Source organism: Oncorhynchus mykiss, chromosome 13 (genome assembly GCF_013265735.2).
Source record: "Oncorhynchus mykiss isolate Arlee chromosome 13, USDA_OmykA_1.1, whole genome shotgun sequence".
NCBI classification, from domain to species: domain Eukaryota; kingdom Metazoa; phylum Chordata; class Actinopteri; order Salmoniformes; family Salmonidae; genus Oncorhynchus; species Oncorhynchus mykiss.
The window spans coordinates 45,474,721-45,490,741 of NC_048577.1; the positions used below are offsets into that span (position 1 = coordinate 45,474,721).

Below are 16,021 nucleotides of genomic sequence, written 5' to 3' on the forward strand. Positions count from 1 at the left end.
GTCCGTAAACACACCAGCCAGCTGGTCTGCGCATGCACTGAGGGCGTGGCTGGGGATGCCGTCTGGGCCTGCAGCCTTGCGAGGGTTAACACGTTTAAATGTTTTACTCGCGTTGGCTGCAGTGAAGGAGAGCCCGCAGGTTTTGGTAGCGGACTGTGTCAGTGGCACTGTATTGTCCTCAATGCGAGCAAAGAAGTTGTTAAGTTTGTCTGGGAGCAAGACATCGTGGTCCGCGACGGGGCTGGTTTTTCTTTTGTAGTCCGTGATTGACTGTAGACCCTGCCACAGAGTCTGCGACTCTACTTTGTCTCTATACTGACGCTTAGCTTGTTTGATTGCCTTGCGGAGGGAATAGCTACACTGTTTGTATTCGGTCAAAAGCAGTGGTTCGGGCTTTCAGTTTTGTGCGAATGCTGCCATCAATCCACGGTTTCTGGTTGGGGAATGTTTTAATAGATGCATGTTACATAGCCTATGTGCTTTTGTGAAGAAAGTTTCATTTCGCCATAAATGATCTACCCAATGAAACTGAATAATACCCACCTACAGCATGCAACGTCCATAAAGCAGATAATAATACCCACCTACAGCATGCAACGTCCATAAAGCAGGTAATAATTACCCACCTACAGCATGCAACGTCCATAAAGCAGATAATAATACCCACCTACAGCATGCAACGTCCATAAAGCAGGTAATAATTACCCACCTACAGCATGCAACGTCCACGAAGCAGGTAATAATACCCACCTACAGCATGTAACGTCCATGAAGCAGATAATAATACCCACCTACAGCATGCAACGTCCATAAAGCAGATAATAATACCCACCTACAGCATGCAACGTCCATAAAGCAGATAATAATACCCACCTACAGCATGCAACGTCCATAAAGCAGATAATAATACCCACCTACAGCATTCAATGCCCATAAAGCAGATAATAATACCCACCTACAGCATTCAACACCCATAAAGCAGATAATAATACCCACCTACAGCATTCAACGCCCATAAAGCAGGTAATAATACCCACCTACAGCATGCAACGTCCACGAAGCAGGTAATAATACCCACCTACAGCATTCAACACCCATAAAGCAGATAATAATACCCACCTACAGCATTCAACACCCATAAAGCAGGTAATAATACCCACCTACAGCATTCAACACCCATAAAGCAGATAATAATACCCACCTACAGCATTCAACACCCATAAAGCAGATAATAATACCCACCTACAGCATTCAACACCCATAAAGCAGATAATAATACCCACCTACAGCATTCAACACCCATAAAGCAGATAATAATACCCACCTACAGCATTCAACGCCCATAAAGCAGGTAATAATACCCACCTACAGCATTCAACGTTCATAAAGCAGTTAATAATACCCACCTACAGCATTCAACGTCAATAAAGCAGTTAATAATACCCACCTACAGCATTCAACGCCCATAAAGCAGGTAATAATACCCACCTACAACATGCAACGTCCACGAAGCAGGTAATAATACCCACCTACAGCATGTAACGTCCATAAAGCAGGTAATAATTACCCACCTACAGCATGTAACGTCCACGAAGCAGGTAATAATACCCACCTACAGCATGCAACGTCCATAAAGCAGGTAATAATTACCCACCTACAGCATGTAACGTCCATAAAGCAGGTAATAATTACCCACCTACAGCATGTAACGTCCACGAAGCAGGTAATAATACCCACCTACAGCATGTAACGTCCATAAAGCAGGTAATAATTACCCACCTACAGCATGTAACGTCCACGAAGCAGGTAATAATACCCACCTACAGCATGCAACGTCCATAAAGCAGGTAATAATTACCCACCTACAGCATGTAACGTCCATAAAGCAGGTAATAATTACCCACCTACAGCATGCAACGTCCATAAAGCAGATAATAATACCCACCTACAGCATGTAACGTCCATAAAGCAGGTAATAATTACCCACCTACAGCATGTAACGTCCATAAAGCAGGTAATAATTACCCACCTACAGCATGCAATGTCCACGAAGCAGGTAATAATACCCACCTACAGCATGCAATGTCCATAAAGCAGGTAATAATTACCCACCTACAGCATTCAACGCCCATAAAGCAGATAATAATACCCACCTACAGCATTCAACGCCCATAAAGCAGATAATAATACCCACCTACAACATGCAACGTCCACGAAGCAGGTAATAATACCCACCTACAGCATGCAATGTCCACGAAGCAGGTAATAATTACCCACCTACAGCATGCAACGTCCATAAAGCAGATAATAATACCCACCTACAGCATTCAACGCCCATAAAGCAGGTAATAATTACCCACCTACAGCATGCAACGTCCATAAAGCAGATAATAATACCCACCTACAGCATGTAACGTCCATAAAGCAGGTAATAATTACCCACCTACAGCATTCAACGCCCACGAAGCAGGTAATAATACCCACCTACAGCATGCAATGTCCACGAAGCAGGTAATAATTACCCACCTACAGCATGCAACGTCCATAAAGCAGGTAATAATTACCCACCTACAGCATTCAACGTCCATAAAGCAGATAATAATTACCCACCTACAGCATGCAATGTCCACGAAGCAGGTAATAATTACCCACCTACAGCATGCAACGTCCATAAAGCAGATAATAATACCCACCTACAGCATTCAACGCCCATAAAGCAGGTAATAATTACCCACCTACAGCATGCAACGTCCACGAAGCAGGTAATAATACCCACCTACAGCATGCAATGTCCATAAAGCAGGTGACTAGTCCGGCCTATCAGTTAATAAGCACTCCAAACAGAAGTTATGCCTGGAGGACTATGCACATTCCTTCTGTTTTGTGAAGGGATGTAACTGCTCAGTCAGCACAGATGTGTCATTTTTATTGTGTTTTGATTGAGGCAGTAATTAATTAATGACTCTACAACGTGTTGAAAGCGTTCCGCAGGGATGCTGGCCCATGTTGACTCCAATGCTTCCCACAGTTGTGTCAAGTTGGCTGGATGGCCTTGGGTGGTGAACCATTCTTGATACACACAGGAAAAATTGGTGTGAAAAACACAGCAGGGTTGCATTTGTTGACATACTCAAGGTGTATGTCAGGTGCGCCTGGCACCTACTACAATATCCCGTTCAAAGGCACTTAAATATTTTATCTTGCCCATTCACCCTCTGAATGGTACACATACACAATCCATATCTTGTCTCATTGCTTAAAAATAATTATTTAACCTGTCTCCTCTCCTTCATCTACACTGATTGAAGTGTATTTAACAAGTGACATGAATAAGGGATCATAGTGTTCACCTGGTTTCACCTGGTCAGTCTATGTCATGGAAAGGGCAGGTGTTCCTAATGTTTTGTAAACTCTGCGTTTGGTGTATATAATCATAGATAGGGAATCACTGGTGCAACATCATGTAAGGAAACGCATGTATTCCTTTCACTATGCTGAATTATACAGTGCATTCGTTGTAAAATGTACACATTGGAGAGCGTCAAATCCTGTTCAAAAGACTGATCCGCAATGATTTACAGCTTAAATCAATGTATCACAATTTAGTCTGGAATTATTTATATTATGATGAAAAATAGTTATATTATATATTAAAAGAGTTGGTATATTAAACTTTTTTGAGGCCTTGCTCACAATTCATTCTGTGGCAGCACAAGGACCAAACGATATACTGTATGTGAGGCTCTTGATCATATCATTGATCATGACACTGGTGGCGAGGGGAGAGAGGCCAGGAAACTGACAGTGAAAATACATTAGAGGAGGAAGTGTCAGAAGTTGAAGACAACACAGAATATGATCCAGGCCAAAGAGACAACCAATGAGGAACAATCCAGTGATGAGGAAGAGGGCCCTGCTGAGGTTGTTATTACATTCCAGTGATGAGGAAGAGGGCCCTGCTGAGGTTGTTATTACATTCCAGTGATGAGGAAGAGGGCCCTGCTGAGGTTGTTTTTACATTCCAGTGATGAGGAAGAGGGCCCTGCTGAGGTTGTTTTTACATTCCAGTGATGAGGAAGAGGGCCCTGCTGAGGTTGTTTTTACATTCCGGTCAAAGAATGGGAATTTGTCCTAGTTTTCATCCCCACCTGAGAGGAGAGGTCGACTGAAAATGTTATCAGGATGACCCCAGGGCCAACGAGATACGCCATATCCAGGGTTGATGACATAAAATCCTGCTTCGAACTGTTCCTCACAGAGTCAATCAAAACTATAGTGATAAACATGACCAACTTGGAGGGGAGACGCGTTTACAAAGACAACTGGAAGGAGGTAGACCAGACAGACGTCCAAGCATACGTGGGTCTCTTGATTTTGGCAAGTGGGTGGAGTGCCTGCGACTCATCTATAACCCAAGTCCAGGCACATGCAACAACCACCAGGTCCAACATGTGCATGAGAACACACAGAATGTAACCACCATTGACTGACAGATTGTGAACATTTTAATGTTTTTGCTATTGTTTGTACTACTGTTATTATTACTGTTCTTTAATGTGTTCAGACATTCATTTTGTAATATGGTAAAGTTTTCATGTGTAGTTTTGGGCTTATGTCCTTTCTTTACTAATAAAATCATACCGGTCAGCGCTAGCTGTGCCACCAGAGATTCTGGGTTCGAGCCCAGGTTCTGTCGAAGCCGGCCGCGACCGGGAGGCCCATGTGGCGGCGCACAATTGTAGGGGGGGTTTGGCGGGGACGGATGTCCTTGACTCATCGCGCACTAGCGACTCCTGTGGCGGGCCAGGCGCAGTGCACGCTGACCAGGGAGCCAGGTGTACGGTGTTTCCCCCGACACATTGGTGCGGCTGGCTTCCGGGTTGGATGTGCATTGTGTCAAGAAGCAGTGCGGCTTGGTTGGGTTGTGTTTCGGAGGACACATGGCTCTCGACCTTCGCCTCTCCCGAGTCCGTATGGGAGTTGCAGCGATGAGACAAGACTGTAACTACCAATTGGATACCACGAAATTGCAGAGAAAAAAGGGGTAAAAAAACAACAACAACACCATCACAAATCCATTACCACAGGAAAAGTCAACAGACGCCTAGGTTAGTATCTGTGCCTGCCTAATAGTGGATATGCATGTTCTGATTACCTTCGCACGCACGCACGCCCACGAACACTACTGCCTTTATCATTTACATATTACATAATGAGAATGCCAAAAGGAAAGGCCCATGATACTAATATTGTAAATATATAATATTTACATACACTGGAAGTTCTACTATGTTTGAATCCCCGAGCTGACAAGGTACAAATCTGTCGTTCTGCCCCTGAGCAAGGCAGTTAACCCACTGTTCCCCGGGCCCCGAAGACGTGGATGTCGATTAAGGCAGCCCCCCGCACCTCTCTGATTCAGAGGGGTTGGGTTAAATGCGGTAAGACACATGTCAGTTTAAGGCATTCAGTTGAACAACTGACTAGGTATCCCCCTTTCCCTTTCTATAGAGTGCTGAACTTGTATGAGAAACCCCCAGTTGTTATCACTATTTCTGCAGCCTATACTAGGACAGCTCTTAATTCCAAAACCACTTGTGTGCATTGCAGTAGGATATTGCTTTCATCTGGGGTTTTCCTTTGGTAATGGTCATTTTGAGTTACTGAGTGAAATGAAATACTTGATGTGCATTATTAATGTATTTGTACCCTGGTGCAGTGTTGTGGTTCCATAAATGAGAAGTGAACCAGGATCCATTTTAATACCACTAATGAGTTGGTAAAGCGGGGTCAAAAATTGGATTCCCTTCGTATTTTGATTTGCTTTACCTCCATTTTACTCCTCACACATACGTACAAGTGCACAGTATTGTCAAATTAGTACCACATTTATTTGATTGAACACCAATTCAGGTACTTTATTTCTGGACAATGTTGGAAGGGAATCCAATTTTCCTGGGAATGTAATAACAATAGTAATGTATGGGTGTCTGGGTTTGAGAGCGGCAGAGTTCAATATAGCATTTTTCCTCCTTCTAAAGCAAGCCATTACTACCTTACAAATGGTTCATTTCCAGCCCAGTGATAACTTTGCCCTTTTCCAAGATTCCCAGCAGATAACCTGCCTCTCTTCTACAGCAGCCATCAGGTAAAATATTGCTTTGTTTGGACAGAATGCCTTTTCCTCTTTTATGTGTGCTCCCCCTTCTCTGAGAATAAGATCTCTTCACAAATACACAAAATGCACTCTAGCACAGACAGTTCTGCTGCTACTGTATTGCATTGGGTTTTTCTTACGTCTCATGCTTTAATTCTTTATTGTAACATCTAGAAATCCCTTTGGATCAATTGCAGTCATTCAACACTGTATCGTGCATCAGAACATTATTATTTTCCCAAAGATAACAACCTAGAGGTTTCCTTGGTGATCACGGACATTACATGGTAATAGACAGGCTGCACATATTCAATATTACAAAATGACTAAGGACAACACATTAGAAGATAGCCCACAATAATACATCAATATGTCACAACTTTCTCAATGATCACAGTCATCACACAGGTCCCAGTATAGACATAGATTACATTACGACAAGGTGTGATTTCCCTGCATCTCAGATCACTGACTGGACGGACCGATGACAGAATCACAGAATATCACATATCTACAAATAAACCTGTTTTAACACATTGAACTGAAGTGGAATTCTGTCAAATCATCAAAGAAAACGAAATACAAATTGTTACCACTTGAAACAGAACTGCAAAATAGTGTTATTGATAACTGTGGGCTGACTTCCTTTTATAAAAGTTCACATTGTTACTAATAGCCTACAGTTCAATTGCCTACTGAATACTAGTACAAAGTCCCTGTATTCACAGTTCCTTCATTAGAGCATGATAGGATAGGATTAATAGGATGAAGTTGAATGTCCCTGTAGGGAAAAGTGTCTTATAAACACAGTACTGCTGTGTACAAAATAGATACTGTACACACTCAGCATTTCTACATACATTGCACGTTAACCCTGTCATACACATTGGGAGCATGACTGTCTGATGGGGGCACCACTTCCCACTGAGCTGAGAGAGAGCCCAGATTCATGGAACTAGGGCTGAGGGATGGGGCTCGGCTAGGGCTTCTGACTCAGTGCACAGCCACAGTGACAGGCAGCATGTTGTGTACTAGTAGGTCTCTGGAGGACTGAGACTGATGATTACACTCTGGGGCCAGTCTCAGACTCACACTACCGTCAGCCATGACAGAGTTCAACCTGAAGACCCGATTGTTCGGCCGGATGGCCACAATGAACTGCCTCTTAAAGGTCTCACTCAGCAAAATGTAGAGGTATGGGTTGACGCAGCTGTTAGCGTAACCCATGCTGATGGCAATGTTGTAGACATAGAGGAAGGCAAAGCTGGGCCTCTGAACCCCCAGGTGGGCCAGCTGCAGGATGTAGTACGGAGCCCAGCAGATGAAGAAGGCCAGGCATATAGCCACAGCCATACGGGTCACCTTACGTGTACGTACTCTCAAGCTGCGCTGGGGCAGGGGGGCCACTGTGGCAGACATGTTCTGAAGGATCTTGAAGAACACCACGCAGATGATGACCAGAGGCAGGGCGAAGGCCATCACAAACTGGTAGAGGGTAAACCAGTAGGTGTCAGTGGCTGGATTGGGCAGCAGGAGGGCACAGCCCACTGAGCCGTCCCCTCGGGGCATAAGGCCAGCATACATCCACACGGGAGTGATGGAGACCAGTGAGAGCACCCACACCAGACCCACCGCAGCCCCCGCCATGCAGGGTGTGCGCACATGGTTGAAGCGGATGGGATGGACCGTGGCCAGGTAGCGGTCCAGAGTCATGACGGTGAGGATGTAGGTGCTCACTATCTGGCTGTTGGAGTCCAAGGCGGTTATGACCGTGCACATGATGTCACCAAAGCACCAGGAACCGTTGCCCAGGAGCTGGTGGATGAGGAAGGGCATGCCCAGGAGGAAGAGGAGGTCCACTAAAGACAAGCTGAAGATGAAGATGTCCGGCACTGTCTGCTGGGCTCGGAACTTGGTCTTCTTCACAATGGTGTAGATGACAATGCAGTTGCCAATAATCCCAAAGAAACAGATGACACCGAAAATGCTGGGCATTAGGACGTTGTGGTAGGGCACATCATTTTCTGTAAGTATGACAGGAAAATTACATTCAGTCTCATGTTGCAGTGTCATTCAGACAGGTGTTCGCTTGCATACAGTAAGTCTTGATTTTTACTAACAGTATATTGTCACTCCTGGCTGCTACATCACAAAGATCAGAGACTCCAAACTAATCCTCAGAGATGGGAGCTGCCAACTCATGTGGTGCTAATATTCATTGCTAATTATAAACTGGGTGGTTCAAGCCCTGAATGCAGTTGTATATCAGATGGTATCCTAGGGGAATGACAGTACATGTATTTTTGCTGTTTTAATTAAGTTGGTAACCAGTTTAAAATAGCAATAAGGCACCTTGGGGGTTTGTAGTATTTGGCCATATACCACATCTCGGGCCTTGTTGTTTATTTAAACCACGCTTTTACATTTAATAATTTCATTCAAATGTAAAGTAAAAGTCATAGGACTAAATTCCCAGGATAACATTTAATTAATTAACATTGATTTTACATTATAACATTCATGCATGAAATCAGGAAAATCACAGGCTACCTACCTGCTGGACTTTCGGGTGAGTTATATGATGGGAGAGACGTCTGAGACCAGTTCTCATTCGATACATTTTCGAAGTCCATTTCGAAGTTAGACTAAGCTCAACAAATGGATGGGCTCTAAATGAAAAATGATGTGAAAACAGGCAAATAACGTAGGCCTAATTACCATCAGAGTAGACTATAGAAATAAATATTCTGCCATCAGTAGGCTATACTATTGTTGTGCTGCTTGGCTACTGTCAATAAAACCCACTTCGTGCTCAAATAGATGCTGTCGAATAGTGAAATGTATTATTCCATAGTAGCAAGAATTGTTGTAATGACATCAAAATATATTCGGGAAATTCCTTCTCCTCATCACAGTCTCAAAAATATAAAGGTGAAACATTTGTAACTACTCAACATTCTTTACAACCCGAATTGTAAACATCTTAGACCCAAAGAAAGGCACGGGCGCCCTTGTCTATGCTGTGCATTGTAATTATTGGTGATGAACCAGGCTCCAATTATTCTAGTACATCAATTAATCAATCAATCAAAGTAATTCAGTGGAGACGGGGTGAATTTGTACACACTGACCTTTTACTGCTTCTATTTCTGTAGCCTCTCCTCAAAATCCAATTGGTCTTCTTCTATCTTTACACCAGTAGTGTTGCTAATCAAAGCACTCCCTCACACAAGAATACTTCTTGAAAGAGAGCCTGTGAGGTTTACAGTGATGTGCCTTGCCAACATTTCATATGGTGGCTTCGCATCCTGCCTTATATGGCAGAGAAAAAGAGGAGGGGTACATAGAGACACGTAGTGACAACTGATTTTGCATCGTAGCAATAATAGGCTATGTGTGATACCAGTTTGTAAGTGCCTAGGTGCACAAGTAACACAGTGCCACTGTCAATATTGATGCCCGTTTGTGATGGCACTGTTTGTTGGATTGACAACAACTAAGAACAAAAAAAGTGCCACAAGGATAGGGGGACATTGACAATCCTTCGAAATGTAGCTATTTGTATTCCAATCATTAATTTCATTGCCTTTCGTCCCTTGACACCAGGGTGTAAGCATTATTATTTTGTGTGTAGACCGTAGTGGAAACCATTTGCCACTAGGTGACGCACTTTCCTATGTTTTCACCATCTAACTAGCTATGTAAAATAAATGTGTTTTAAATAGTACAACAACACTTTAATCTATATTGCCTATTGCTGCATCAGGCATAACAAAGTTATGTGACAGACAGAGATGCATATATTTTCGCTATACTTGAATTTGTTTTTAAAAGAGCAATGCAACCACAGAGCTTTATGCAGCTAGCTATTAGGTGAAAGTATCGCGATAGACGGTCCAGTGGCTCGCAGACGAGACCTATGGGCCGGTCAGACACTCTGCTCACAGCGCGAGGCAGGAGCCGAAGCAGCAGCAGCACCCAAAGCATCTGGAAGGAAGCGGAAATAAACGTCGCTGGCTAGTTCGAGTTTAAGCAAAAACAGACGGATTTTGTACATTTACCTCCACTAACAAAACTATAAAGTGTGGATTCTAAACAATAAGGACATTTGATCAAGCAAGAAGTTTACATTTCACAGGTTAACTGGCGGGTGAGTTTTTGTCTCGTTTTACTGAATACTAAGCCAAGGCTAGCCAGCCAGCTACAGTACCCGTTAGCATACGAAAGTATTTTCTTCGTTTTTTGCTTTGGTTAGCTATAGTACAGTAGCTAGCTAATAGGCCTACCTGCTTTCTATGCAGTCTTTCCTAGGAACGACGAATTCACATGCATAACTGCACACAAACATTTTAACCTGGATATTAAACAAATAACTGTTAGCTAAATAGGTTGGTGTCTTTTACTTGTTTGTTGTTACTAGTAGCTAGGTAAATAGCCGGCTAGCTTTTTCGTTTTGGTTAGTTGCTAGCTAACGTTAGCTTCCGCTTTCACATGTCTAGCGTTTGAACTGTCTCATAGCTCTAATTCAAAACAGCTGTAAACGGTGTTTCACAGTACAACCAACATAAGAGAATTTAGCGCACATGTAGTAGAATTGGCTATATCACTGGCCCTAATGTGGGTACCTAACGTTAGTTAACTGACTTTCCTACAAGTGGAAGCTGTGTCACAGATAGAAACAAACTGATAACGAGAGTTACCAGAAAGCCTCCCAATAACGTTAATGGTCAAATAATAACCTAGAAAGATGTTGTTCACCAACTAGCTAGTTAGTCACTTAATATAACGTACTTCGCATAGTTGGTAAGTAAGCCTGGGCTACTACGTAGCGGAAAGTATCGAATTGATGCAGAAATTGTATATTCCAGTGCGGGTTTTGATTGTTGTGTGTGTAACAAACAGGCTAATAAAGGTTTAGTAAACAGCGAATCTAATTAGAGGGCTAGTAAACCACTTCGCAATGAGGAATGTTGCACTACAACAGGTACAGCTACAGACTTTAGCGCTCCCCCATTCCTTAACCCAACAATGGCCTGTCAATTGTCAAATCTTGGCCAACCACTAGTGTGGATTTAATTCTGACATTGGTACAGTTCGTTTTGCATTGCCAGGTGCTCCAGGTGGGTTGAGATTTCATTTAGGACCAATGGAATGGTCTAAAATTAATATCCTCCGTCCACCCGGGGCACCTGCCATGCAAAACGAGCTCCACAAAACCATCTCAATTTCAGTCCCATCATCATACAGTGGTCGACCAACACAACACCCAGACGTAAACAGAGATGCTAGATATTAATTTGTGGCATGTTTCTCCCTTTTTTGCAGATACCTTCTGTGAGCTTTATGTGAGGATCCATCCCTAAAGGAACGGGTCATAGACGGGAGGAGCGACTCGGAGCAAGCAACCGATCACGGAATTCTTGAACAGTTATTTTTTTTATACTGAAGTTACTGGTCTCCACACATCAACGACAGGGAATAAAACAGCATTCACCCTCACAAGTACCATAAACCCACGGTTATACACAGTTATCCAACAATCCGTACCATGGAGGCCGTTGCCAAATACGATTTCAAAGCCACTGCTGACGACGAGTTAAGTTTTAAACGTGGGGAAGTTCTAAAGGTAGGATGAGTGCATTTTTTGTCTTCAAATTATTTAATTGCAAGGCTTGGTAACTGCTAGTTATCTGCTTTAAAGGATTGTATAATTCACCTGATCGAAGGTTGTTAATCTACTTATATTTTTAGCGGCACATCAAATTGGTTTTCTGTGATCATATGCCCCTCCACTGTCAAGAAAAAATACATTTGAATTACACAAACATGTTTTTCTATTGCAAACCAGCTACAATAAAATGTTTATCATGGAAAATATCAAAGACCTTCTCACCCCACGTCTAGTAAATAACAGCAACACAACAGTTTATTTGTTGCCTTCTGCAATGTTCCTCTTTGCACTTTCTTTCCTCAGCCCTTTCTTCACACACAGTATAGCATCGGTATCTTAAGCTACACCTTATTCAATGAATAAGACAACATCACAGTACGCTCAATACAAGCTTTAGGCCTAGTAGAGTGATAGGGCTCCACACTGGGAACACAAGGCCTTTGCGGATGGGTTTATTTCACGGTATTGAAATGCCAATCCTTCAACTTCTCTAATCTGACACAACCTGGGGCCAATGTATCACTTCAGACAGCCATCCTACTCAAAGCCTCACTTTCATGCTCCCTGAAAAGAGCTCAGTCCATTTTCAGAGCTTGATCATCATGGGACTTCAAGATATTAGGAGAAAAAAATTATATACAAGTGCTCTGGGATTTAAATGTAATCATCATAATCCCTCTGAATGTCAATGGGTTTTAGGTAAAGAGGGGGTAAATTTACCGCCTAAGCACACCAGCCATCATATGTTTTATCTGATTTACGTTTCAAACGATTGTGTGTGTGTGGCAAATGGAGCTAAACCTCTCTCTTGCTAGCAACTACATGTTTGTAAGATTCTGTACACTTTAAATCCTTTGAACTACTCCGTACACCCCATGCACTACTACTCCGTATGCCTCATGCACTATTTTTGTATTAATGTCATGGATGAATGTCAACAGATGTTTTCTGTGGGACACTTGATGAACATAACACACCAGTGCAAACCGTCCCTGTTCTTACACCATAATAGCGGTGTGTGTTGACAGGCAACAGGTACCCACCCGCCTCTCATGCAGTTGGAGAGGACACTGCTGTTGAAACAGTATCAGTAGTCATCTCCCACTTATTTTAAAAACCCACCCAGTCTCTTCAACATGAGTCACATTCAGAAACAACAAAGAGTTATACCGTACTGTGAAATGCTTACCTACAAGCACTTAAATTAACCTACAATGCAGTTCAATAAATAGTTGAGAAAATATTTACTAAATAAACTAAAAGGAAAAATTAAATGAAAAGTATCCCAATAAGATAACTATGAGGCTATATACAAGGGTGGTGTCAATGTAAATTGTCTGGGTGGCCATTTTGATTAATTGTTCAGCAGTCTTATGGCTTGAGGGTAGAAGCTGTTAAGGAGCCTTTTGGACCTAAACTTGATGTTCCTGTACCTCTTGCCGTGCGGTAGCAGAGAGAACAGTCTATGACTTGGGTGACTGGAGTCTTTGACTATTTTTTATGCCTTCCTCTGACATGCCTAGTATTTAGGGCCTGAATGGCAGGGGGCTTGGCCCCAGTGATGTACTGAGCCATATGCAGTACCCTCTGTAGTTTTAGGACAGGTCCTGGGGTTACAAGGAGTAGGCTAGCCAGAGATATACTCCCGTCCCTCCTAGCCTCCAATGCCAGCGTGGTGCTGGGCCCCTGTGATCGGACACCCCCCTCGCCCAAGCGCCCAGCAGCACCGAGCTCTGCATAAATATTAATCAGACAGCGAGGGTGAGGCGACGAGCAGCTTGATGGCAGAACGCAAAGCCTGCAGCACAGCGATACTCTAAAATTCCTGTAGGAGTTGCGTAAGCCACAGGCTAGACCGCCATGCGCCCACATGGCCTCGGCACCATCATCAACAAATCAGAGAAAGATCCGTGGAATACTGGTGTGAGCGAAGTAACATAATTAATTTTGATTGCATGGGTATCTAAAAACCATGTACTTGAAAGGTTCTCCCCCGTACGGTTTAATTTCAGCACTCATCTAAGTACTAACTTTGTAATAAGTAGGTCCTGCCATATGAGAACAAGTCTCATTATATCTGTTGTAGAAATGTTTAAATGGCCTTGTCCATTCTGCCTCCCTTCATCCAGCCCTTCGTATGTGTCAGTAAGATCTTGAGGAGTTCTCTCATGTCTCTTGAATATTGCTACTTATAAATATGAAAAGGATTGTATGCAGACTAGGTGCAGTCAATTTTTCTTTTTAGTCTGGGAATATATGAATTCATTTTGGCCTGTTTTTTTTTGTTGTCTTCGTACGTGGTTCGCTATGGGGTTTTGAAGAGGCCTTATCTCACCAGGGGGCTCTTGGGGAGAGAGGGCATAGAAAGTAGAGCTACTTATTAGAGGGTTCTTATTACATTTGCATATCAGAAGAAGAAACAAGTGATCTAATTTTTCACAACCAGAATCGTTAGATTCTATTCTATCGTTAGTAGACAGCACGCTACCCAGAGTGAAATGTTTGTTGATTGGGAGATTCAGACAGTCTGCTTTTTACCCTTCCAAATCCATTTTTAGCACTTGATCACATCAGATCCTCAACACGGAGAAGGACATTGTCAGCCTGTCTACCTTGCAGAGGCATGAGTTTGAATGTGAAAGGAGTATGCACTACCAGAGCATGGGAAGGTCTAGGGTCCATTGTCCTAGAGAATCTCTTTAAGTGCATTTGGCTAGCCCCTCCTCCTGCTCTGTCCCTGGAACCTTGCATGTCATAATCCTTTCTCTGTGCTGCTTTTGTTCTTTGGCTGACATGGTTTGTCTTCAATTTCTAGGAATCACCAGGGGGTCCTCAGTAGAATGATTGGTGCTTCTCACTTACGGGTGAATCCCTTTTTGAATTCAGTCACTTTGACAGCATCCCTTTTTATTTAAACAACATTTTCCATACATGTTTGCCCATTTTACACACCCCACCATGACACCATATCTTCATTACTGGAAAAGATAAGCAGTTGAGTTTGATATCATTTAAAATCTCCAGGGGTGCCGTACTACTGACTGACCCTGTAAAACAACACATTTCACTACACCTGTCCAACCCTATAAACAAACTATTTTACAATAAATAAATAAAATAATACTAAATATAAATGCAACAATTTTTAGGATTTTACTGAGTCACAGTTCCTAAGGAAACCACTCAATTGAAATAAATAAATTAGGCCCTAATCTACGGATTTCACATGACTGGGAATACAGATATGCATCAGTTGGACACCTTAAAAAAAGATAGGTGTAGGGCCTCCCGGGTGGCGCAGTGGTCTGCATCGCAGTACCACCAGAGACTCTGGGTTCGCGCCCAGGCTCTGTTGCAGCCAGCCGCGACCGGGAGGTCCGTGGGGCGACACACAATTGGCCTAGCGTCGTCCGGGTTAGGGAGGGTTTGGCCGGTAGGGATATCCTTGTCTCGTCGCGCACCAGCGACTCCTGTGGCGGGCCGGGCGCTAACCAAGGTCGCCAGGTGCACGGTGTTTGCACGCTGTGTTAAGAAGCAGTGTGGCTTGGTTGGGTTGTGTTTCGGGGGACGCATGACTTTCGACCTTCGTCTCTCCCGAGCCCGTACGGGAGTTGTAGCGATGAGACAAGATAGTAATTACTAACAATTGGATACCATGAAATTGGGGAGAAAAGGGTCAAATAAAAAAAAATGGTGTGGATCAGACCACCATTTCCCTGGTACACCATTGCAATTAATATTTTAACTTCTACCAAAAAGATGGCCGTTCTACCAAAAATGTGTTTTTAGATCATTGACATTTTGGTTTTAGCAAGTTTTTTTGGGGGGGCGTGTATTGGTGAGGTATACCTTTCATTGACTGCAATGCAAATGCCATTGCAGAGTTACTACATGTGCAATGCACATACGATAATGCCTAAAATTGTGTTTTCAGTTTTTGCCATCCGCCTAAACCTTGAAGGCAGCTTGGAGCAACCATTATTTGCTAAGACGGGTTTTTCTTCAGACCAATTGTTCCCCTGAGGTAAGGTAATCATCAAAGAGTAGTGAGCATAGCCGGATTATTACACTTAAAAATATTAATCATAGACTTTAAACCAACAGTTTGAAATCCAGGGGTTGTGTTCTGCCTTTTGGCAAGCTGCCGTTCGTTGTGACCGTTAGAGGTTGGCCGCTTTCTATTTGAGGAGTGT

General features: G+C 43.1%; 2 protein-coding genes across 2 annotated transcripts in view; one reads left to right on the forward strand and one right to left on the reverse strand.

The window, feature by feature from the left end:
- Positions 1-6,279: 6,279 nt before the first annotated feature.
- mchr1b (melanin-concentrating hormone receptor 1b) lies at positions 6,280-9,958 on the reverse strand. The gene is made up of 2 exons (XM_021558233.2): positions 8,712-9,958; positions 6,280-8,181 (listed from the first exon to the last, which is right to left on the reverse strand). The coding sequence occupies exons 1-2, from the start codon at positions 8,788-8,790 to the stop codon at positions 7,151-7,153; spliced, it is 1,110 nt and encodes a 369-aa protein (XP_021413908.1). The 5' UTR covers positions 8,791-9,958; the 3' UTR covers positions 6,280-7,150.
- A 119-nt stretch (positions 9,959-10,077) lies between these two features.
- Positions 10,078-16,021, forward strand: part of LOC110486545 (growth factor receptor-bound protein 2) — a 39,525-nt gene continuing 33,581 nt past the window's right edge. Inside the window, exons 1-2 of the mRNA XM_021558235.2 lie at positions 10,078-10,307; positions 11,483-11,783. Coding sequence (XP_021413910.1) covers positions 11,706-11,783 — 78 coding nt within the window. The 5' untranslated portion in view covers positions 10,078-10,307; positions 11,483-11,705. The remainder of the gene's footprint in view (positions 10,308-11,482; positions 11,784-16,021) is intronic.

Coding starts and splice junctions, on each gene's coding strand:
- mchr1b (XM_021558233.2), bottom strand. CDS start 8,790: ATGGACTTCGAAAATGTATCGAATGAGAACTGGTCTCAGACGTCTCTC. Junction 8,182..8,711: donor CTCACCCGAAAGTCCAGCAG/GTAGGTAGCCTG, acceptor TCATACTTACAG/AAAATGATGTGCCCTACCAC.